Source organism: Grampus griseus (assembly GCF_964374135.1).
Source record: "Grampus griseus genome assembly, chromosome: 4".
NCBI classification, from domain to species: domain Eukaryota; kingdom Metazoa; phylum Chordata; class Mammalia; order Artiodactyla; family Delphinidae; genus Grampus; species Grampus griseus.
In genome coordinates this window covers 80,239,232-80,265,298 of record NC_138997.1, presented here as the reverse complement: position 1 = coordinate 80,265,298, position 26,067 = coordinate 80,239,232, and the positions used below count along the sequence as shown (strand labels likewise).

The window sequence follows — 26,067 nt, the reverse complement described above, 5'->3', positions numbered from 1 at the left end:
TGTCACAGAGTCAGCTAAAGCTAACTGCAAACAAACAGTAAACAAACAAAACAACCAAATAGAACTTACTAGATAGGAACAATTTTGTAAGATGAAACTTAAAATTTACAATAGAAGAATAAAACCATAAAAATGTTTTTATTCTAATGCGAATAGTAAAAGGAAAAAGTTTAGCATTTTTTAAAAAGGAAAAATAATTGTTAGACTTATTAAAAATCAACATGACTTACTCTTTAATATCACGAAGTTGATCAACATCTTGTGATCTTGTAAAATCTGGATCATGGGCTAGCAGGTGAATCATATACGGAACTACATACTCAGGCAACAGTGATAATAATTTCTCTGAAGTGAAAACATTATTATTAACAATAGTAATAATAGCCTTTATAAAAATCCCTCCCTAATTTACGTTCTAACCGCTTCAGTTAACCTTTTTTCCCTCAGTTATTTCTAAATTAGAGGCAACATGACATCTAGATGATACTGAAATAACTTTTTTCAATTTTGAAGGCTACTGAAGACAAAGGATAATTTAAGATTGAGTCCCTGGCAAAGCTAGGAAAGTAATTCTTTACTCTCTGACATCAGAGCAATGTGTTCAAATCAAGCCACACTGCAGATTCCCTAAGGAAAAACGCAGTTCCTCCAAACAGTTTTATGCATTATAACTAGGACTCAGAAACCAGGATTTTAGATTTTACTTACATCTTAGCTACAACAACAGCATTCTATAAAGGTCCCAGTGTTATTATAAACTATAATAGAAATATATGAAATAAAACCCTCCACAAATTGATACACTGACAAGATATATCTGCACACTGAGCACTTTGAAAGTTACTTACCAGTAGCCATGGGGTTCTGTTTAATGTACTCCCTGCGTATACTGATATTTTTTAGTAAACACTGTCGTGCATGTGCTCTTCTCTCCTTCACAGGATCTTTGGCACACAAGGCAAAGATCGCCATATACTCCAATGGGAGGAGTAACTTCACAAGTGCCTTATGTAGCTTCTGAGCAAATATCTGCCTTACTTGATAGCACTCATCCTACAGCAGCACAAAACCAAAAATACTTAAATAAAAGTATTAGTACTTTTAAAACCATGACAAAAACCCCTAGTTTAGTTTTTAAAAATTGGCAAACATTTACAAAAAAACAGTTTAAGCATTTTTAATGTCTTCATTTAAAGAAAAAAAGATAATTATACTGAGGGAGTAAATAACAATTTTGGGGAGTTAACTGGTTAGAATAGTAATAATAGCAATCCCTTTTGTGCATACATCCATACAGCAAATGGATCTGTAATCTATAGAAAGTAAATAAATTTAACTTTGAAGGCCAAGTAAATGACAAAAATAAGATTGTTACTTACATTAATAACAAGCGCACAGAGCTGAAACTGTTCTGGGGTTATAATTTCATGGTAACAAGGTTCCTGAGCAAGCTTCATTATGGCACTACCAGCAGCTAATCGCAAGCGAGACATATCAGATTTACTATAAACAAACAAAAAAGAAATAAACATTTCCTATAACCATTATCATTCACAAAACTCTTTGATCCCTTTTTGACTGTTAAGGTCTTCATCATAATTTATGCTTAAAATGACATAATGTACAAATATGGGAAAGTTACTTTGAGTCCTTCAATTCAACACAGGGCAGAAGGCTCAAATCATCGTGACTATCTGATATTAAATTTATCTGCCTTCATTTAAAATTTTTTAATTTATTTTATTCAGGTATAGCTCATTTATAATATTATATTAATTTCAGGTGTACAACATAGTGATTCAAAATTTTTATAGATTATACTCCATTTATATTTATTATAAAATCTTGGCTATATTCCCCATGTTGTACAATATATCCTTGTACCTTATTTTATACATAGCAGTTTGTACCTTTTAAGCCTGTACCCCTATCTTGCCCCTCCCCCTCCCCAACAGTAACCACTAGTTTGTTCTCTGTATCTGTGAGTCTGCTTCTTTGTTATATTCACTAGTTTCTTTAATTAATCAATCAATCAATCAAATTAATTAACTTTTTGGCTGTGTTGGGTCTTTGTTGCTGGACGCGGGCTTTCTCTAGTTGTGGCGAGCGGGGGCTACTCTTCGTTGCAGTGCGTGGGCTTCTCATTGCGGTGGCTTCTCTTGTTGTAGAGCACAGGCTCTAGAGCGCAGGCTCAGTAGTTGTGGCGCATGGGCTTAGTTGCTTTGCAGCATGTGGGATCTTCCCGGACTAGGGCTCGAACCCGTGTCCCCTGCATTGGCAGGCAGATTCTTAACCACTGTACCACCAGGGAAGTCCTCATTAGTTTCTTTTAATTTTTTAGGTTCTATATATAAGTGATAACATATGGTATTGTCTTTGTCTGACTTATTTCACTAAGCATGATACTCTCCAGGTCCATCCATGTTGTTGCAAATGGCAAAATTTCATTCTTTTTTTATGTCTGCCTTCGTTTTTAGTTACACTCTAGCTTAGATCTTCCACCACAGCTAAGCAACTCTGCTTATGCGTACAACAGCACTAACTGCAACGCTAGCAAGAAACATTTACATTAGGAACTGTATTTCTCATTTTAAGAGGCATTCACATTCATCATAGAAAACTTGATATTAAAAAAACCTGAAAAATTAAAAATCACTTATTTAAAATCTATTGTATTTCCCACAATTTTTAAATGCATACACATATTTACACAGACATAACAGAAATCAATCTTAAGCCTACAAATGTCTGATGAAATGGAGGGGGCTATGAATTAGGAGGTGATCTGTACCAGAAAGTGGGAGGCATCAGACAAATATCTAAAAGGAAAGGATATGGAGGTGAGAGCCAGTCTCTCTCAGGTACTAGTCTCTGAGGCAGACTTTCCTTTGCAACAGGAAGTTTTCCAAGGGACTCCAGGAGTCCAGGCACTCCCACCCACACCCAGTCAACTTTTATAACCTAAATGGTAAAATGTGACAGTGAGGTGGTGAAAGGATAGTCTTCTTACTTCAACTGTTATAAGGAACATAACATAGCTTTGATAAATCAAAGACTTTAGGAAATGTGGAAAGCTGCCCTGAATCCACAAGGGACTATTATTTAGCATACAGGAGGAGAAAACATGGCACTCTTGGACCACATGACCATCAAACTGAGCACTGGTAACAATGAGGAACCTTCAAATGGCTTTTGAGGCAAATGATTCAGGAATTTAAAAAATTAATGCTACTACTTGTGTACTTAACTCTGTAAGATGAGGAAACTGAGGCTTAGGAAAGTGACTTATACAAGTTCACACAGCTAGTAAATGGAGCGTAGGTAGAGTTGAATAAGTTTCTGATTCCAGAGCCTAAGCTAAACTATGGGATACATAACATCTAATTAAGATCTGCATAATATTTCATAACATGTGTGTTCCACAGTTAACCATTCCCCTATCTTCTGTGATGATAAAAAATGCTGGAAAGAACATGTTTGTATATGTATTTTTGTATGATTCTTTTATAATTTCATGAGTGTAAAAATAAAGAGTCAAAAAAAAAGAGTCAATGGATAACATTTTTAAGGACTTAGAAACAAAGTGCCAAACTGTCCTGCCAAGACTGTGCCCATTTATATTCACAGGATTTATGAGGGAACCCATTTCCCTGATCCCATGGAGTGACGATTGCTTAAAAAACTTTTTGCTGATTTGACAGACAAGAGGTTCCACTTAAATTAAAATTGTACTTATTGTATTTAGTGATGTCAAACACTTTTTTAAAGGTAAACTGGTAATATATAATCTTCATCTTTATTGGGGATCCTATTTATCATTGATTTGTAAGAGCTCATTATTAAGCCTTTGCTGTACACTGTACATAGTTTCCCCAAATTTAAAACTTCTCATTATCTCTACTCTTCAATCTGTTCATGCAAAGCTACCCTTGGCTTATTTTATGATAAAAATAATTTTTGATTTAGTTTATTTAGTTTTCTTCAGTTTATCAGAGCATTCAGCATCTCTACTGTAATTGTGCATTTCCTATCTCCTCCACTAGAATGCATATCCCTTAGAGGGAGAGATTATTGTATCTTTAAAAGGCTTGGTAGTACCTGGCATGATAGTGCTCAATAAATACTGAAAGCATAAATACATAGTTAAATCTATCCTCTAACAAAAATTTTAAAGTAAGAATCCATCGCAAGTAGAACTTTTCAGTTATTTCAGCTGGACCCTAGTAAATAAAAAAATTTGGCTTTTATTTTCATCTTAAAAGGAACAGAAAGAAGAAATGGTGATCTCACAGATTTGAAGAGTGAACAGGTGTAGAATGAAACATTTTTCTTTGGCATTTGCAGAACCTTGTATAGTCTTCTGCAAACCATTAGGAGCCTGCATCTCTTTCTTCTTTGAACCTACACTGAAATTTTTATTCCCTTCGTGGCATCAAGACACTCTACTTGTTCAATCACTATACTAGGGTAAGTTCCTTAAAGGCAGGAACGGAATTTTATCTGTTATTGCTGCAATGCTTTTCATAGTGTTTTGCAAAGAGTAGTAATTCAACAAATATTTGTTTAACTGATTCAAATGTTGAAGTTAACTGTAACAATGCTGTAGTGATTATTACTAAAAATTTACTGGAGAAAGGTGTCTTTAGGGATGAAGAAAAATACATGATCATTATTCAGATATAAACTCCAAATAAGTATGTAAAATTTAAACACAAAGCACATAGTGCAATTACAACAGTCAATATTAAGTAAATAATTCCTACGTAAGCTCTACCAACATCTTGAGCTAAAAAAACCTGGAAAGGAAGAAAAATCTCACCTGATCTTCTTTTGCTCTGTCAGGTCACCCTCACTAACCAACATCGCTGATAATAACCGAAGAGTTGAATTGGCAGATTTAGACTGGTTGTTTTTCATACCCAACAGCCACCTTACCAGAAGTTTAATTGCCTGTACCTATAAAATATTAACATGCTAAAAAAAGAAAGCAACTTAAAATTCCACTTAAAGGTTAGATTAATTTATGTTAATTAGATTAGTGAGATTACTTAGCTGCCGGAAGACATGTTTTATTAAACAAGCCTATAGGATAATAACAATGAGAACTAATACTTATTCTGTTTAATCTATGCCAGGTACTTTCCCCAGAGTTACACATATATTACTTTATTTAATCTCCCAAACAACTCTATGAGAGAGGTATTTTTTTTTTTTCTGGTACGCGGGCCTCTCACTGTTGTGGCCTCTCCCGTCGCGGAGCACAGGCTTCGGAAGCGCAGGCTCAGTGGCCATGGCTCATGGGCCTAGCCGCTCTGCGGTATGTGGGATCTTCCCGGACCGGGGCACGAACCCGTGTCCCCTACATCGGCAGGCAGACTCTCAACCACTGCGCCACCAGGGAAGCCCCGAGAGAGGTATTCTTATTTCCAATAAATAAGGCAACTTAGACACATTACTGTGATAACTTGCTCAAGGTCTGGCTCCTTGAATTCAGACTTTTCACACCTGAACAATTGCTTTTCAAATCGTTTAAAAATATATTGTTTAAAAATAACTGAACTATACTGATTACAGTGATTAAAAATAACTATTTAGATAGACTGTAATATTTTTTGTAGTACTGAAAAACTATTTTGATTAAAAAACTAGGAGATTTCATAATTATTTGTAGCCATAATTGCTTGGTGGCTTATACTCAAAAGATTGTTATGGAATACATGCAAGAACTAGCTAAAGAATGTAGATATTATTTACTATATTTACTGACAACCTGGAAAAAGGAACTGATGGAATAAATGCGAACTGTGAAGCTACAAGGTGAAACATTATCAATCAAGTAAGATGATAATGAAGAAGTCTTGTTTTAAATCCCAAGACTACCACTTTAAAAATTAGCTTTCCTGAGGGATAATTTACATCTATCAGAAGTTTACAATATGATGACAGCCATCTGTTTTTGCCAAGTTAATATTCTTATGCCTGTAGACAGACATTGGTAATGAGGCTAGGCCTGAGGTGCTCTGAGCATCAATATTCTACAATCTCTATGTAAAACAGCCTCACTGAAATTATCTTAGCAAGGCAGGAAGGTCTAAAGAACATGCTGACATACACCTATATGTAAATAAGTCAATGACAACTACAATTTGAGAAACATACTTTTTTTTTTTTTTTTTGCAGTACGCGGGCCTCTCACTGTTGTGGCCTCTCCCGTTGAGGAGCACAGGCTCCGGACGTGCAGACTCAGCGGCCATGGCTCACGGGCCCAGCCGCTCTGCAGCATGTGGGATCTTCCCGGACTGGGGCACAAACCCGTGTCCCCTGCATCGGCAGGCGGACTCTCAACCACTGCGCCACCAGGGAAGCCCACAACTTTTGATTTAAAAATAAAGTACCTCATTTAAAATGCTTATTAACTGTTAGGTTTAAAAAAAAAGGGTATCTATAAATGTTCTTTATCTCAACATAAAAGTTATTAAGACCTACACAAATTTACCTTTGCTAGTACTTCAGGGGAAACCTCTTCATCTGGAGACCATAATTTCCCATTCTTCTCACCTGTTGACTATAGACAATTGAATAAATTTAACTTTTAGAAAAAAATTTTAAATTTTGCTCATTAAGTTTTTCATGCTTAACAGTGCAGTGCTCTAGGAAACCCACAGAAAGTCACCAAGTAGGGACTTGAAAAGAAGAACAAAGTTAGAGGGCTCAAACTTCCTGATTTTGAAACTTAACTACAAATCTATGAGAATCAAGACAATGTGGCTGGTACCTACATAAGTATAGACATATAGACCAATGGAATGAAACAGAAACCCAGAAAACCTCACATATATCACATATATGGTTTACTGATTTTTAACAAAAGTGCTAAGACCATTTATTGGGAAAAGAACAGTCTCCTCAACAAATGGTGCTGGAAAAACTAGATACAGCGACAAGCAAAGGAATGAAGCTGGACTATTACCTTATATCATATATAAAAATTAACTCAAAAAAATGGATCAAAGATCTTTACTTAAGAACTAAGACTAAAAAACTCCTAGAAGAAGGTACAGGGGAAAATCTTTATAATCCTGGATTTGGCAAATACCTGACAAAGATCTAATATTCAGAATATATAAAGAATTTTTACAACTCAACAACAACAAATTCAATTAAAAGTGGGCAAAAGACTCAATATCCAAAGAACAGCCATTAAGCACATGAAAAAAAATCTCAACATCATTAGTCATGAGGGAAACAAATCAAAACCACAAGATACTACTTTGCACCTACTAGGATGACTATTATCAAAAAAAAACAGGAAAGAATAAGTGTTGGCCAAGATGTAAGGAAACTGGAAGACTTGAGCATGGCTGCTGGGAATGTAAAATGGTACAGCCACTGTGGAAAAATGTTTGGCAGTCCCTCAAAAAGTTTAGCATACAATGACCATGTGACCCAGCAATTCCACTCCTAGGTATATACCCCAAAGATTTGACTTTGGGGACTCAAATGTTCATATCAGCATTACTCACAACAGTCAAAAGGTAGAAAAAACCCAAGGGTCCATCAATAGAAGATAAACAAAATGTAAGTTACACATACAATGGAATACTATTCTGGCATAAAATGAAGTTCTGATACATACTACAACATAGCTGAATCTTGAAACTGTTATGCTAAGAGAAATAAGCCAGACACAAAAGGATAAATATTGTATGATAAGAGGTATCTAGAATAGGCGAATTCATAAAGCAGGAAAATAGAATAGAGGTTACCAGAGTCTGGGGGGAGAGAAGGCAATGGGGAGTTACTGGTTAATAGATACAGAGTTTCTCTCTGAGATGATAAAGTTCTGGAAATAGTGGCAATGGTTACACAACAATGTGGGTGTATATTGTAGGTGGTGGCTTGGGCCATTGTTGAGAGTTGCTTGGCTTTCCTGGGTTATCCTCTGTGTATACAGGAGGTACACATGTTATTAAACTTCTGTTTGTTTTTTAAACAAAAAATACCCAACAACAAGAATGTGGGTGTATATAATGTAAGAGAACTGTACACTTAAAAAGGGATAAAATGGCAAAGTTTATATTATTTATATTTTACTACACACAAAAAAAGAGAACTATATTAAAATAGAATTTATCAACAATCAAGTCATCATCTAAGAAGTGTCAAATTTCACATCTGTTGCCAGCCAAATCTATCAGTAGTGCAAAGAACAGATGTATGGAGTAGGAAATGAGGCTTTGGCCATGCTCTTGCATCCCTATCACATCCAAATGGAGGAAGGGAAAAGAGTAAGGAGTGCACTGGCAAGTATTTTTTTTTTAAGTTCCAATACTGAGTGTTCAAAGGCTACTGGACCATTTAGAAAGACTAGATAAATTGGATAAGTTAGTACTGCACTGAAAGTCATCCACAATGATCCAGCAGGTAGACTGATTTGTGTCTTCATTCAATAACTCTTTAATTTAGATCTGTTTGGTAAAGTGGTGATTCTTAATCAGACACGTGTTTCAGTAATCACTTGGGGAGCCTTTCCAAGCTATACATCCCAAAGCTCCAACCCAAAGCTAATTCATCAGTATGTGTGCACGCATGTGTGCATGCTCACACACACACACTTCAATAACTAAAATAGAATACATAATCTAGTGCCAAAAGTGCAATGTAATTTATATTTCAAAAAGCTAGTCAAATACAATTCCACTTATACTTTAAACAATATTTGATAAAACAAAATTCTAGTACTCTAGTTAATTGTCCTTCATAGTGTTTGACTTATATTTTTTACTTCATGATTCATCTATCTCATGTTCTCATTTTTTTCTTTCTTAAAGAAAAGTTAAGTTCTAGTAATAATAGCTACACAGCAGGATGTCATTTGGAAATTTAAGTAAGTAAATAAGGAGGTAAAATATATAATAATTTTAAAGTAAAAGAGAATCATACATAGAGAGAAGCAGAAGTGTTGTTTCTGTGACAAATAAAGATGTAAACAGTCTTAATCTTATGATTCTAAATTTAATTAAATGAGAAACTTACCCTGTCATTCATTAGCAGATCTTTCACAATAAAATTTGCTACTACAGATTTCATTGGGGAAGCAAATTGATCTGGTGCTAACATAGATATGTGGCCCAATGAAACTAATGGAGTTATAAGTTGTTCTGGTACATCAGCATTGAGACTCCTACTGAGTGGCTATAAAAATAAAACAGTCAAAATTACTAGTTTGTTTTATAAATATCTAGACATTGTACAGAAACAGTAAATGTTCCTGAATTTATCATGCCCCAAAAAATCTGTTCTAATGAGATGATCAAAAGTAACTTCAATCATATTAGACACTTGATTCTTATTTCACCTACCGAAATTTAATAAGATTCAAAGGTAAACAAAGATAAAAGAAAAAAGTAAATCCCACATATAAGGTAGAAGTAAAAGCAAGAAAATTCCTGCATGGTCAAATCAGCATTATTTTCAAGTCATGTACAATAGTTTTGTTATGTTGTTGAATTTCTTAACCTGTGGGAACATTTTAAATGACCATGGATCATAAAAAATAAGAGTTCATGGGTTCTGTTCATATTGTATCCAATTTATAATAGGAATACTTTTCCAGTAGTGGAATCAGGCAAAGGATCATACATCAGGAAAGGCAAACAGAACGAATTTTCAAGTAGGATTGTCCAGAATTTTAAACTGGGTGGTTCAAAGTCATCTACTGATAGTTTCTTAAACTAAATGGACCACTGAGCCAATGAAGCTAAAATTAAGTAAAATGTTGTAACACAAAACACACCAAACATCTTTCAATATGTAGTATTTGGTTATATAGTCTGATCTAAAGGCTGGGAATATCTAAAGCGCTGAATAAAACAAAGAGTCCCTGCTCCCATGGAATTTATATTCTAGAGTGGGACTAAATAGCTAAAAAACCAACTTTCTATCTTCATCAAACCACAGAGCATGAAAATAAAAATCAACAACACATCCTATGTAATTATATATACCTCAAAAATCTGTGCAAGCTGTACTTCTTTATTTGTGAATATGGCATGTATACAGTGAACGGCCTGTTTTGCTTGGTGGGGAGTACCTCTCTTTGCTTTCTGATGTAAGATGGGAATTAAGGTCCTGCAAAAAATAATAATCAGTTAAAAAAAAAAAAAAGCCCATAAACCACAAGTAGTTCTTCTGGTTGTCTCCTACTTCATCTGCAGTAACTATCTGGATGTATGCTGGTAGAAAGCCTCTCTTCTAAATTACCTGATCTATAAAAAGATCTAAAACTCCTTCCCTCTCCCCAAGTATAATCCCAGAAATACAATGCCTCAAAAAAAAAGGGCTACTACAGAAGACAATTTTCATTTTAAAGCCACCTCATGAATATGGAGAAATAAACAAGCCACCCTTAATTTATAATCTAAAATTGCCCCATGCTATATTTTTACATTTATCTTCTGAGAAAATATTCCTAAATTTTCCACTTCCCTTTCACAATTCCCTTCAGTTATATTTTTTTAAGAATCAAGTGTTTTTCTGTTTTTGTTTTTTTAAATATTTATTTATTTATGGCTGTGTTGGGTCTTAGTTGCAGCATGCAGGATCTATTGTTGTGGCTTCTCTCTAGTTGTGGCACATGGGCTCCAGAGTGCATGGGCGCAGTTGCAGTGCGAGCGCTCTCTAGTTGTGGTGCATGGGCTCCAGAGTGTGTGGGCTCTCTAGTTGTGGTGCAGGGGCTCAGCAGTTGCGGCTCATGGGCTTAGTTGCCCCAGGGCACGTGGGATCTTAGTTCCCTGACCAGGGATCAAACCCGTGTCCCCTGCATTGGAAGGCAGATTCTTAACCACTGGACCACCAGGGAAGTCCCCTGTTCAGTTATTTTTAAAGCAACCATGGGGGGAAATAAAGTAGCAAAAGGCCAAGTTACATTAAAAAACAGAAATGAACATACCAGTGAAAGAGAGTATGCAAGGATATAGACAATACATAGGTAGAAAAGTAACAAAAACTTCTAACAATTATTGAGTACTTGTGCTAAGCACCCTTCTAAGTGGTGTTTTTAAAACAAAACAAAACAAAACAAACATGGATTAATTAAATCAATCCTCACAATCACCCAAAGACTATTATTATGATCATTAAACAGATGAGAAAACTAAAGCACAAACATATTATTTATGTAAGCTTCTTAAGGTGACAGAGATAGGAAATGGTGGAATTGAGATTTAAAGATAAACATTTCTGGTCAGGGAACTAAGATCCCACGTGCAGCGGGCCAACTACGGAGCCTGTGCGCTGCCAACTACAGAGCCCATGCGCTCTGGAGCCCGCGTGCCACAACTAGAGCGAAGCTCATGTGCCACAACAAAGAACCCACGTGCCACAACTAAGACCCGACGCAGCCAAAATTTAAAAAATAAAATAAATGATTGTGACCGCCTGGAGGGGTGGGATAGGGAGGGTGGGAGGGAGGGAGACGCAAGAGGGAAGACATATGGGAACATATGTATATATATAACTGATTCATTTTGTTGTGAAGCTGAAACTAACATACCATTGTAAAGCAATTATACTCCAATAAAGATGTTAAAATGAAAAAAAATAAATGAAATAAAATAAAATGGAAATTGTTTTTTAAAAAAGATAAACATTTCTGTTCCAAATCCATGCACTTAACCACCACACTGACACTGAAGATTTACAACAATCTTTCTATAGAATATGGAAATACATATTACAGTCAATGCATTAAAATTGGCATACACATCAAATAGATAAGATTCATAAAAAATATATCAAAATGTTAACACTGACTCTTTCTTTTCCTTTATATTTTCTAAAGTTTCACCTTTTTACAATGATCTTATAAGTAGTTTTTTAAATCAGAAGAAAATCTGTAAAGCCAAACAAATATTTAAGGAAAGATACTTGTCATATATTTAATGCAATAAGACTACTTCATAAAGGTCAATGATATCAAATGCAATGGTGACAAAGGGTCCTCTTATAATAATGGGAGGCTAGACATTAAGAGCTATGCACCTCAAAGAAAAAACGGGAACATATGCTGGTCAGTCTAAGTCGAATTTGATATTTATGAATATGACACATTTCTCTCGCTGCAATTTAGAATAATGAGAAGGATTTTCATGCCAAAATAGCTTCCTTGACTAGCACTGTTTAAGTCTTTCTTTGAAATTCATTTATCAGGGGAACAGTTCTTGTAAATAACACCAGTTAGTAACAAAAGAAGATACAGTGTTGATCAAATTGTTGTTAAATATATTATTAATTCTTCTTGGCCTAATGAATGGATGATACATAGGTCAAGTTTAACCTTTCTCCTTGTTTTTCTAGTGTGCTACAATCCAGTGATGCCACCAGTGCTGTTACTGAGGTCCGCAGTGCTGTGCTTCTCTGCTTTTTCAGTGATTCTCTCCTTCCTTCCCCATTAGTCTTAAGAACAAGAGGTTTTAGTCCTTGTGTCCAAAGTTAACTCTTCCACTGCTTCCTCTGGGATAGAATCCCTTTAAGAATAAATCCTTTACCTTAAAAAAGTATAGGTTTTCCCACCTTGAAAAACTCACAAATTAACTTTATCCTGTGTCAATGATCTTTTTCTATAATGTACGAAGATAAAATTATCATTTCTAGACTATAAACTCCTTAAGAGCAGGGACTGACAGTGGTAATCTTTTATATTAGCCAGTACAGTGCCGACAATGAAGAGAATGTACAATAAATGTTGAGTTATTTCTCAAATTAAACTATTAGCTTACAAATTCAATAAAAACTTTTAGGAGTCATGAGTCCTCTTGTCCTATTATTACCTCGTAAGGAAAAACGGGTTTCATTTGGATTTACCCCAGTCTATTTACATATATATAATAACATCCGATTATAACAGCTATCAGCAATGTGTTCTTCCTCCAAAAGACATCAGCACAATTTTGATCCTAACGCAAGCTCTTTAAGATGCCAAAGTAAAAATACCAAAACATACTTCATTCTTATAAGGAGAGGGGAGGTAGTCTAGAAGAAGAGACAAAAGCACCATGGCCAACAACTAAGCAACTAATAAACATTTTATTAAGCACACTACTTGATTATCCAATTCTTGGGTGGGATATGAAGGTAGTAGCTATTGAATGTGGAGTTGGAGAGAAAAAGATAAATTAGGAAGATATATTAATCCTAAATTCTATACTAACTTTTGATTGTTAATATTAATATTTTGAAATCATGTTGTTTAAACAAAGTTTCAGGTTGTTCCTCTGCCCATATTCTAATGGTAGAGGAGGTGTGTGAGGCCGAGAAAAGATGAAAACAAAGGATACAGTAAAGTAGCTTCTAAATAAAAGTTGTCTTTCCTCTCTCCTATCTTCCTAAGGAAAAGGGAAACAATGATCCTATGACTCCCAAACTTGGGAAACTTTTGTGTTTACCATGAGAAAAAACATACTCACGATCGTATCTGGGGTAGGTCTGTTTCTATTTTGTGGCCTGTATTTCTAAAAATTTGTATAGCAGCTTCTGCTACCTTGTCATCTTCCATTCTGAGGCACTGTAACAGGGACTCATATGTCTCTGCAGAGTGGAACGAGGTAGGATGTGTGAAAGACAGAACCTAGAGGAATAGATATAACTTTATAAGTACAGACAATGGTTTTAATCCATTAAAAGAAGAGAACTATTTTCTACTACAAATAAAATTTTAAATTATGGGCTGCATATGCTAGCAATACAACTAAGATTATATCTTGCAGTCTCCCTTGAAGTTGAGTTGTGGCTAATGATTCCTGATATACAGCCCTTGCTATATTTTCTTCTTCACCTCTTAGTCTATTCTGATACTGGGAATGTGGAAAATGTGGCTCCTTTTCGTGGAGTGATACTGTGATGTGAACAAAATGCTAACACTGAGCTTTATTTCACTGGCAAAAAGATACTCTATAAGGAAATATTTTAAATGAAATCCATCACAAAAAGTTCACTCATCATAACTAAAAACAAAGAAGCCATTATTGGGAACTCAATCACGATTACAAACATATAAATAATTATTCCCTTTATTGAGACGTAAGTTCCTGGCTATCCTTAAGGAATTTACAGCAAGTTAGATACGTATTTACAAAGTTTACCTTCCACGAAGTAGAAACAATTTAGTTAGCATAATATAGGCAGTAAGGGCTAAAAGTAGAAAAATAAGGAGGTGGGGGGAATGGAGTATGTAAACCCTCATTAACTTATTAAATAAGCATTTTTTTTTCTTTTTTTTGGCTGCATTGGGTCCTCATTGCTATATGCGGGCTTTCCCCAGCTGCAGCGAGCGGGGGCCACTCTTCACTGCGGTGCACGGACTTCTCACTGAGGTGCACGGACTTCTCACTGCGGTGGCCTCTCTTGCTGCAGAGCACAGGCTCCAGGCGCACAGGCTTCAGCAGTTGTGGCTCCCGGGCTCTAGAGCGCAGGCCCAGCAGTTGTGGCGCATGGGCTCAGCCACTCCGCAGCATGTGGGATCTTCCTGGACCAGGGCTCGAACCCGTGTCCCCTGCATTGGCAGGCAGACTCCCAACCACTGCACCACCAGGGAAGCCCAGCATTTTTTTAATGTGTTATAAAGTGGAGAAAGTGTCTCATTTGGTAGGGTTTACGGTGATAATATTTAGTTATAAGGTTTTAATTATTCATAGAAAAATGGAGATTTAAATTTGAAAATTTGAATCAAACAACCTATTAAAAACATTTGCCTTAAAGATGACTTTACTCTTAAAAGTATTTAAACAGGGCTTCCCTGGTGGTGCGGTGGCTGAGGGTCCACCTGCGGATGCAGGGGACACGGGTTCGTGCCCCAGTCCGGGAAGATCCCACATGCCGCGGAGAGGCTGGGCCCGTGAGCCATGGCCGCTGAGCCTGCGCGTCTGGAGCCTGTGCTCCGCAACGGGAGAGGCCACAACAGTGAGAGGCCCGCGTGCCGCAAAAAAAACCCCAAACAAACAAAAAAATTTAAAAAAAAAAGTATTTAAACATATTACTCCATTACTAAAAATATAAAGTCCTTCTCATGAAGAATCACATCAGTTCTTTCCATGAAACGATATTTAAGGGAATTCCCTGGTGGTCCAGTGGTTAGGACTCCATGCTCTCACTGCTGAGGGCCCAAGTTCAATCCCTGGTCGGGGAACTAAATCTCACAAGCTGCTCAGCACAGCCAAAAAGAAAAAGAAAAAAAGATATTTAAGACCATTGCAATACAAACCCATCACTCTCTTTTCTGTCTAATGTCCATTGCACTGGTTTGTTTCTTCTCCTTTAGTTCATATGTTGTAATGATATAAATGTCTCTTAGCCTTTATTTATTTTATTATTATTATTTTTAATAAATTTATTTATTTATTTATTTTTGGCTGCATTGGGTCTTTGTTGCTGCACATGGGCTTTCTCTAGTTGTGGCGAGTGGGGGCTATTCTTCGTTGCGGTGCACAGGCTTCTCACTGCAGTGGCTTCTCTTGTTGCGGAGCTCGGGCTCTAGGTGCGCAGGCTTCAGCAGTTGTGGCTCTTGGGCTCTAGACCTCAGGCTCAGTAGTTGTGGAGCACAGGCTCAATAGTTGTGGCTCGCGGGCTCTAGAGTGCAGGCTCAGTAGTTATGGCACATGGGCTTAGTTGCTCCACGGCATGTGGTATCTTCCCGGACCAGGGTTCAAACCCATGTCCTCTGCATTGGCAAGTGTGTTCTTAACCATTGTGCCACCAGGGAAGCCCATGTCTCTTAGCCTTTAATTTCTTCTCTTTACTCCATCTAACGAAAGCTCCATCAAGTGCTGTATCATTTTAAAAAGGAGTGTTAAATGCCCTTGATGGTACCTTTCTGCCCTAATGGCACTCCACAATCTAGAACCAACCTTGTCTTCCATTACTCCCCAAAGCAATATTTTTATCTAGTCAGACTACACTCACAACAATCCCTAAAACATGCCAAGAATTATTCTCTTTGATGATGCTGTGTTCCCCCTAGATTAAATCATGTCTCTTACTAATGGTTCAATTCTCTTAATTCTTTGGCATCTATTATGTTTACCAATTGTTTAAAAAAATCCCAATCAGATAGATGATGTCTTACAGTAATTTCCTGTGAACAGTCCAGATGCAGGTTATTTGAAAGATAAGACTAGATTATTTAGCACATACTGTTACAAGCATAGCAGGCACGCAAGTGATGTACGGAACAGCAAAACCCATAAAACTATTATTTTATAATGTAAAATAATTATATTATAATGTAGAAAACGTGTTATTTTTATAAAATATGATTTCTATTACAAATTTTAATCTTTTGAATAGTTTCCAATGAAATAAAGCCTGACTCCTGCATATCCTTAAGGGGATTCAAATTATGACTGCAGAAAAGACAAACTGTTTCAAAAATACCTTAAGAAGTTCAAGTCCTGAACGAATAGCTGTATCTGGACTTACACCCTCCTCTTCATCATCTGCTGTCCCCTCTATTGATTTATTCATTAGTTTTACCAGTGCACTATTAAAGTAAGAAAATCTAAATTAGTAACACTACTATATTAGTAACTATATCCTAATTACATTGTAGCAGACATACACAGAATCTAAACAACAACTTCAAATATCTTCTGGAAGAAAAAGTTATTTTGTGACTTTAAATTTTGCTCTCTACATAACAACAGAGCTTATTTTTAGTTTATCTGCCCCACCCATGTATAATAAGAGTAATTCTACTGAAAAACAACAAAACTAAAATTAAACGACACATGTACTGGAAATATATTTTTATAAGTATAAGCAATGTAATATTCATACCCATATATAGAGATCATTTGCAATTTTAAGAAAAACAGTAAAGATGGCAGTTGCTAAATGGACAAATGACAATGCACTCAAAGCAAAAAAACATAGCAAACACTCACATGGACAAAGGCATTAATCACTTATAATTAACACTGAATCGGTAATTCCATTCCTAGAGATTTATAACAAAGAAATTTATAACAATTCATGAGAAGCATCGTGCTAAATATATCCATAAACATTGATCAATTAAAAACTATTTAATTGTCCAACATTATTGAATTAGTTTTCAAATATACCTAACCACCACAAAATGGAATATTGCCTGGTCAACATGATACTATTTTAAGTAAAAACAAAACATGACCTTTGTTTTTGAAACTTCAATTCTTCATCAGTAAACTGAAGAAGGATATTAAACTTTGAGGATATTAAATTATTACAGCAAATGGCCTAGTACAGGCAAATATTCAACAAATTTAGCTTTCACCCTACCCCAACACAAACCTCTTCCCCATTAGGAGTCACTCCTTATTCACCTCCACCTCCTTCAGCCCCAGGCATCTACTAATCTACTTTCTGTTGCTATACACATTTGCCTATTCTAAATATTTCACATAAATGGACCCATGTAATATATGGTCTCTGTGAGTGACTCCTTTCATTTAGCATACTGCTCTTCAGGTTCATCCTTGTTGTAGTATGTATCAGTACTTCATTCATTTTAATTTTGGATAATGTTCCAATGTCTGCACATAAGACATTTTATTTATCCATTCATCAGTTGATGGTCCATTTGGGACATTCTATTTTTTGGCTATTATGAATAACATTGCTATAAACATTTATATACAGATTTTGTATGGGCATATATTTAGGAGTGGAATTGCAAGGTCATATGGTAACTCTATGCTTAAGTATTGGAGGAACTGTCAAACTGTTTTCACAAGCAGCTCCACCACTTTACATTCCCACTAGCAATACATGAGGGTTCCAATTTGTCTATATCCTCACCAACTCATCTTTTTGATCACAGCCATCTAGTGGGTATAAAGTGGTGAATCATTGTGGAGATACATACATAAAACATTGCCATCTCCACAAAAACCTGCCTTATGCCTCTTCTGTGGTCAATTCCCTTTTCCTATCCTGGCAATAACTGATCTGCTTTCTGTCAATATAATTTTACCTTTTCTAAAGTTTTACATATTTTGTGTCTGAAAACTTTTATGTGACATAATACTTTTGAGACTCCTCCATGTTGTTGCATAGAAATCAGTGGTTCGTTCCTCTTTGTTGCTGAGAAGTATTTCGTTGTATGTATATTCCACAGTTATGTTTATCCAATTACCAACTGATGGACTTCTGGGTATTTCTATTAAAGACATAAGTAAAGCTGCTAAAAGCAGTTAAGTATAGGTCTTTATGGGAAGTATGTTTTCTTTTTTTTTTTTTATGATGTTTTCTTTTCTTATAGGCAAATGTCTGCCCCATTGGGATTCCTGAGTCGTAAGGTAATGGTATGTACATTTAATGTACAACAAACTACTTTAAATATCACCAACACATGGTTAGGTAAGTCTACATACTCACCAATACTTTGTATAGACAGTATCTTTAATTTTAGCCATTCTAGTGGGTGTGTAGTGGTACTTCTCACTCTAATTTGAATTTGCATTTCCCCAATGAGTAATAATGTTGATTGTCTTTTCTTGTGCTTATTTACTATTTGTATGTTTTATTTGATAAAGTATCTGTTCAATTTTTTGGGCCATTTTAAAATTGGTTTGTTTGTCTTATCTCCCCGTCTTGTGGCTTGACTTTTCTTTTTCTTAATGATGCCTTGCAGAGAGGAAAAAAATTAACTTTTCTCTCATTGTTTGTACTCTTTATGTCCCATCTAAAATCTTGCTCACCCTGTTATTTTGTTTTAGAATGGTTACCTCTGACATTATACATTTAAAAAAAATTATTTCCAATTTGAGAAAAATATTCTGAATTAAGCTTTCTATTAGAAGGAAATCCCATAAAACGCATGAATTTATTAACACGATTACAAATGTGTTTGATAAAATTTACAAATGTATCTGACTACTCATAATAGAGTCCGTGCATGCATTTATTTAATAAGTATTTATTGACTACCTACTGTGTGTGAAGTCTTAGGGTCTATCCTGGAAATACAGTGCAAAACAAGACAGGCATAATCTCTGTTTTCATTACAATGTGGGTGGGATCACCCTTATGAGTCAAAAAGCTATTTGGGTGAGACAGACCCAAATCTTGAAGCCAGAACTATAGTCCTTCCTCTTGTGAAAGTATTCTTCCTCATTTCTAAATTAGATAAATAATATACACTCCATATACTTCACAGAGTATGATGAAGCAAAAGATCATCACCAATCCAAATGCATGTTCAAAACTGCTTGGGAAATTATCCATGTGTCCGTTTCTCTCCTATCCTATATAACAACTGTTAAAAATCTTTACCATTCTAACTCAGGTCTAATTTTTAAATCCTTCCACTGAGCAGACTACCTCACTGTTGACATAAAGGAGAACAATGGAGGCTTTGAGTGAAAACTGTAATTTTCCATATCCTATTTTCTAACCTCCTTTAATGCCATAGGGGAAGATTTTCTTCTTCCTGTTCCATTTCTTTAGGGATGGTGCTCTATCCTAGTTCTATTCCCCTTACCCCATCTTCAACCTCTCTTCTTTCCTTTTAGCACCTTTTAAAGGTATTCAAATATTCAAAATCCCTTCATTAAAAACAAGAAAAGACCCTTCTTCAACCTTACTCTCTTTCCATCAACTCATTTTTCTCCTTTACTTTTTATAGCTAAACTGTCTATACTAGCTGTCCCCAAATCCCAATTTATCTCCTATAGCAGTTTAGAAGGGTGATATGGTATATATCCCTTTGATTTTCTCAGACCTCAAGATGGCCAAGTGGTATCTAGTGGGCTCCTACTCAGCTAGGCCAGTCACCTCTAGACTTGAGCAGTTTTCTCTGCTGAAATACTGTAATTTTCTTTGTGTACCATGATGTGGTGTGGAAGGACTATCCTATGCCCTTCTCAATCCATAGTAATCTGGATTTGTCCTTGCTAACCCAAAGAAACTATTCCGGGCATTGTAGTGGTTTTCTATTTTCTAAATTCAGTGGATATTTGAATTTACTATTTTACTCTGGGCAGTATCTGACCCCTGATCTCTTTTGACCATGCCTTCTTAAAAAACATCTTTTAATTTAATAAATTCCTTTTCTTCTGCCAGCCTTTTAATTGTTAATATTCCTCAGGATTCAGTCTTCAACCTTTCTCTTTCTAAATTTTACCCTCCCCCCAGGTTTCAATCATTATTACAATCACTACTTCATTTTCAACCACTATCTACAGACCAATAACTAACTGTACCATGCATATGTGTATTTGTATGTACATAAGTCTGGGGGAAATACACTAAAATAAATAAATATATTTTAAAAAGTTATACTTAGAATGATTTTCTACTATTCTCAATGCTTCCTTCCCAAATCCTTCATTATGGCTGAAGTATATGCAATTTTCTAAATAATTCTTGATTCCTTTTGCCTTTGTTCTTTTGTGTCTGCTATTTTTCTTCCTAGAATAGCTATTAACATTCATTTAGCACTTAACTATGTGTGAGGCATTATGCTAAGTGTTCTACATACGTATATGTTATTTAAGCCTCTCAAAAACTTCACTTAGTAATTATTATTGTTCTTATCTTAAAGATGAGTAATTTAAATAACCTGCTCAATGACACAGGGCTAGTGGCCTGGTCTGCTCTTCTGCAATCTTCACCTGGCTGATCTCTATAATTCCTACTGATCATTCACTACCCATATTATGTGCCATCTATTTCAGGAGCCTTTTCTAATAACAAATACATTTCACACAATTCAGGTTAGGTAACTCTCCTTCCCCAATTGCCCGATGTACTTTAAAAATCACTCCTCTAAAGGTATGTTTAATGAATAAATAAACCCTTTGTTTGCAATTTATATTCCATGAAAATTTGGTTACATGGAAGGAATCTTATATGACATATATTTCTCAGTAAAATTAATAAATTGGAATTTTGCATAAAATTAGTCCCTTAGACATCCTAACCATAAGTTAGTTGGTTTTTCTGAGCCCAAACAATCATGACACTACTGAAAAAACTGAGTTTTTGGTCTTTTAAGACTGGAGATCAAACACTAGCTTATTATAATTTAGTAAAGTAATGAAACTCTGTGAGGCCTCATGGAGACAAATACCACAGGCTTCCTGATGCCAATTATATGTCTCTTTCAAAATCAATATGCAAAGGAAAGAGTGCCTACCATTTCCTTGATTTACCCCATTAAAACCAAACGGTATAGAGCAAAGGACACTGACACTGAAAATAATAAATCTCAGTTTAAGTTATGGTTTTTGCTATTACCCAGCTGTAAAAAAACTACCTGGTCTCTCTCAGAACCTTAGCTTTCTTACTTGCAAATAAGGAAATTAAAAGATAAGGAGATCTTAGCTTAAAAAAACAAGAAAACTCCACAAAAAAACCCCTACAAACATCACCATTACGAGCTTAATTGTGTACCCCCAAATTCATTGTGTTTAAGTCCTAACCTCCAGTACACCTCAGGATGTGACTGTACTTGGAAATAGAGCCTTTAAAGAGATAATTAAGGTAAACTGAGGTCAAATGGGTGGGGCATAATCCCGAATGATTGGTGTCCTTATGTGAAGAGGAGGTTAGGAGACAGACATGTGAGGAAAGCAAAGAGTTATCTCTGCATCCCATGGAGTGAGGCTTCAGAAGAAATCAAACTCGCTGATACCTTGAATCTTGGACTGCTAGCCTCCAGAATATAAGAAAATAAATTTCTGTTGTTTAAGTCACACAGTCTGTGGTCTTTTGTTATGGCAGCCCTAGCAAACTAATACAATTGGAATTTCAATACAACCAAAGCAGTGATTCACATAAGATAAAATAACTAACAGCTAGAACCAGGTCTCCTAATCCAAAGAAAAGAGAATCAATAAATGCTATTTAGTTACCCAACATAAAAAGATATGTAGATAATCTACTGGAAAAATGGTTAGTGCAAGGGAAAAGCATTCTCAGAAGTTTACAACAGAAAATCATTAGAAACAAGTGAAATGCATGAAATTATGGGAACAGTTAATTAAAAACAATAGCTGTCAATGTCTATTATGCTAGTCTGCTTACTTTTTGCATATTATCACTAATTTTCACATTCATATAACAAGATGTTATACTCATATTAAAGTTAAAAATAAATTAAAAACTCAGATAAAGTAGGGCCAAAAAACTGGTAAGTAATACACGTGTTTAGAAAGCAGATTAGTCCAGTGGCAATCTTGTGCTACCTTCAAACTATTATTCTGTTTTTCACATATCTCAAGTGAACAGTAATATAATACACACTAAAGAACACTATGTGGCCATGAAAACTGTTAAGAAAACTCAAAGGCTGATGATAGCCTATAGATTTAAAATTTTCTTCCTTCTCATGTTCCAGGTTTTCTTTAATGAGCACATACAAGCTAAAAATAAACACAAGAACTCTTAAAAAAATCAACAGTGAAGCAAACCAAAGATCAAAAAATGAACTTTGGTCCTTCTTTCAACTTCAATGATATATGCTTCTGCCTTTAAAAAGGTGTACAGGAAACCTTTTTAAAAGGTCTCCTTGGGGACCCAGAATTTAAACTTACAATACTGTAGTTTCAGATTATATTCTATTTATGAGTGAATATATTTCCTAGCTTACCTGATGGCTTCTGAATCAATGTGCACAGGTGCAATTCTTTCCAACAGAAATTTGACCATTTCTAGAAAAGGATTTGTTGGCTGCTTAGGATTTGCAAGTTTCCGGGCTATTTCTCTCTATAAAAAGGAAAAGAGTTTTTACGGTAAGTATCATCCTCTTTCATGTTTTTCAAAATAAAAATGATCACAGGCAACAAAAGCATTTAAAGATTCAAAACCATCAGGCGTAAAAAAGCCCTTTTCCTGCTTTACAGCCTGACTAAAATGATATACTCATTAGGCAATCACTAGAAAACCTGGACTGTAGAGAAAAGAAAGGGGGTGACAAGGTATGATTTATGCCCTTTGTCTCATATTTCTCCCATAAAATTAATACCTTGTAAACAATCTTTTTAATGCTCTACTTTTGAAAAAATTAAAACAATTTATACTTTCATGGGTTTCATTGGTTTATTTCATAGTTTGAAAAAATACTTTTATTTCAGTCAACAATTTGCTTTTTTTTTTTTAAAGAGGGGAAGACTTGTAAGTGTATAAAGTTTTTCAGCTCTGGAAGAACACAGTTGAGTTCAAAGACGGTGGCATTACATCAAAGAGCTCCTACAAAGAAAAGATATTACTGCTGGAACTTTCTAAAGAATATAAGGACTTAATGTTTGTAAAGACTGAGTTCTCCAAAGACAAGGTTAAATTTACAATGTGCTGGGCACTGGGGTAAGAAATTTACTTTAATAACAAGGCTTTTAATTGACTATCTCTGATGAATAGGTGAAAAATGTTAGCTGACAAGATAAAGCATATTATAAGTGCTTTCTGAACTATAAAGCAATAACAAATGATAGTCACTCTATTAATTTTTTGTAAAAAAAATTTTTAAGGATATTTGTCCAAGGGGATAAAGGAGAAAGGAAAAATATTTCTATTGTAGTTTCAGTAACATCTTGACACAAATTAACTATAAAGGTCACATTAAATTAGATACCACCCATATTTGTTATTAGAGTGTAAATCCAAAGGACTGAGATTCTGAAGAAAATTTATTAGTCACTAGGAGATGCTTGATTTATTTTGCAAGCTGTAATTAATCAAGCAAAATTTCAGCATTTGAGAAAATAAAAATATTTTAGGGAGTGCTTAGGCCTTATATACTTTGCTCTAAACCACAGATACACATTTAAAATCAACTTAAATACTCTACTTTTTTTTTTTTTTTTGCTGTACGCGGGCCTCTCACTGTTGTGGCCTCTCCCGCTGCGGAGCACAGGCTCAGCGGCCATGGCTCACGGGCCCAGCTGCTCCGTGGCATGTGGGATCTTCCCGGACCGGGGCACGAACCTGTGTCCCCTGCATCGGCAGGCGGACTCTCAACCACTGTGCCACCAGGGAAGCCCCTCTACTATCTTTTGAAATCAGACTTATTTTGTGCAGGTCTCCCAAAGAGGCGATTTTCCCCGACTTCGTATAAAATATAGTTGCTTTAACATAAGATAAAGTCAAGTGATTGTCTAACAACAAATATGCCACTGGAAAATTGCTAGGCAAACTATATCGTCAGTACTAAAAAATGTAAAAACTAGGCATTAGGAAAGAGTTACAGTAATACATATATAAGCATAAGAAAAATAAAGGAAATGCTAACAGGAAAAAGAATAAATCATATTTAAGCACAGTAATAGCACTACATAAAATACACCAATGCATGTAAATAATAATATTAAGGCACAGTTTTAAAAACCTGACATTTTTGTATTCCCATGTAACAATCTTACATTTAAGTAATCCTTCAAACCATATTTTATGTATGTAATATTTAGGTAATCTCTTATAACAATTATTTTAAAATAATATATGTCATAATCATAAGTGATACTGGGGATAAGCAACAAGCCAAATTAGTATGTGGCAAGTAAGCAGCAACAAATAAACAGTTTCCTTGTTTTCTTTACACACTCCAGAAAAAAAAAGGGGTACTCACACATACTTCCAATACACAAACAGAAACATATACCATATGTAACCCTTTTAGGAAATGACGGCAGAAAGAGTAAGAAAATTAATTCTTTCTATATTCCTGACAATGCTTCAGAAATTTCTGATCAAATCTATGCTATCACTGCAGATTGATATTTACTAGTTACACAGTTACTAGTTACAATTACATAAGTTGTTTAGAATACTTAAGCACTCTTAAGGTATATCAAAGAAATAAGGAAATAGCCCCTATTCTCAAGCAGTTTATAATTTACTAATTTGTTATTACAAAAAAATTTTTAAAGCTTTAAAAAATGCTGCATCTATATATCTCCTTTCTTTTTCATACATATCTGCTTTCTCATTCTGACAATAAGAAATACCTATTTGTTTAAAAAAAAAAAAAAGTGGACTTCCCTGGTGGTGCAGTGGTTAAGAATCTACCTGTCAATGCTGGGGACACTGGTTCAATCCCTGGTCCGGGAAGGTCCCACATGCTGCAGAGCAACTAAGCCTGTGTGCCACAACTACTGAGCCCACGTGCCACAACTACTGAAGCCCACGTGCCTAGAGCCCATGCTCCGCAACAAAGAGAAGCCACTGCAATGAGAAGCCCACACACTGCAACGAAGCGTAGCCCCCGTGTGCCACAACTAGAGAAAGCCTGCATGCAGCAATGAACACCCAACACAGCCAAAAATAAATAATTTTTTTTTAAAATTAAAAAAATTTAAAAAGTTAAAAAAGAAAGTATTCTTTCACATACACGGTATTTCCTCTTGTATAATTTACTGCTTTCCTAGCTAATAAAAATGATTCCTGACGGACTTCCCTGGTGGTCCAGTGGTTAAGACTCCATGCTCCCAATGCAGGGAGCCCGGGTTCGATCCCTGGCCAGATCCCATATGCCGCAACTAAGAGATCCCGCATGTCACAACTAAAAAAAAAAGATCCCACATGCTGCAATGAAGATACCGCATGCAGCAACAAAGATCCCATGTGCCAGCAGTGCAGCCAAATAAATTAAAAAACAAAGGCTTCTGCATTAAAAAAAAAAAGATTCCTGAAAGGATTTGGATTATCAATATTTTTCTGTAGCTGGAATCAGTAAACTAGATAAAACACATCTCTCACAAGAAATAATTTCCAAAGGTTTAACTTTCATGTTAGTGACCTATTCTTTTGGATTCCTGGGCCCAATTCCAACATGGTGAACAGAGGCGGGGGGGGGGGGTGTCCCCCCGCCACCAACAAGCAATTCTCTGCACACAAGCAGAGCATACTAAAATTCAATCTCTACCCCTCACCCGCCCAACTCTCCCACTTCAGATGCCAGTAGCAAGCCCAGGTTTACCTGTACCTCTAACCAAATGACTATAAATCAGAGGTTCCCACAACCCCCATCCCTTCCTTGGGCTCAATTAATTTGCTAGACTGGCTCACAGAACTCAGAGAAACATTTTCTTACTA

The 26,067-nt window shown here is 35.6% G+C and overlaps 1 protein-coding gene across 5 annotated transcripts in view; it reads right to left on the bottom strand.

The window, feature by feature from the left end:
- PDS5A (PDS5 cohesin associated factor A) overlaps positions 1–26,067 on the bottom strand; it is a gene marked incomplete at its 3' end in the record, with an annotated part of 128,525 nt that overhangs the window by 23,036 nt on the left and 79,422 nt on the right. For all 5 annotated transcript variants that reach the window (XM_082653805.1, XM_082653801.1, XM_082653802.1 and 2 more), the window contains exons 17-26: positions 22,628–22,743; positions 16,429–16,534; positions 13,467–13,627; positions 10,008–10,131; positions 9,037–9,195; positions 6,497–6,565; positions 4,820–4,956; positions 1,380–1,503; positions 849–1,053; positions 231–345 (exon numbers count right to left, since the gene is read on the bottom strand). In XM_082653805.1, the coding sequence (XP_082509931.1) occupies positions 231–345; positions 849–1,053; positions 1,380–1,503; positions 4,820–4,956; positions 6,497–6,565; positions 9,037–9,195; positions 10,008–10,131; positions 13,467–13,627; positions 16,429–16,534; positions 22,628–22,743 (1,316 nt within the window). The remainder of the gene's footprint in view (positions 1–230; positions 346–848; positions 1,054–1,379; positions 1,504–4,819; positions 4,957–6,496; positions 6,566–9,036; positions 9,196–10,007; positions 10,132–13,466; positions 13,628–16,428; positions 16,535–22,627; positions 22,744–26,067) is intronic.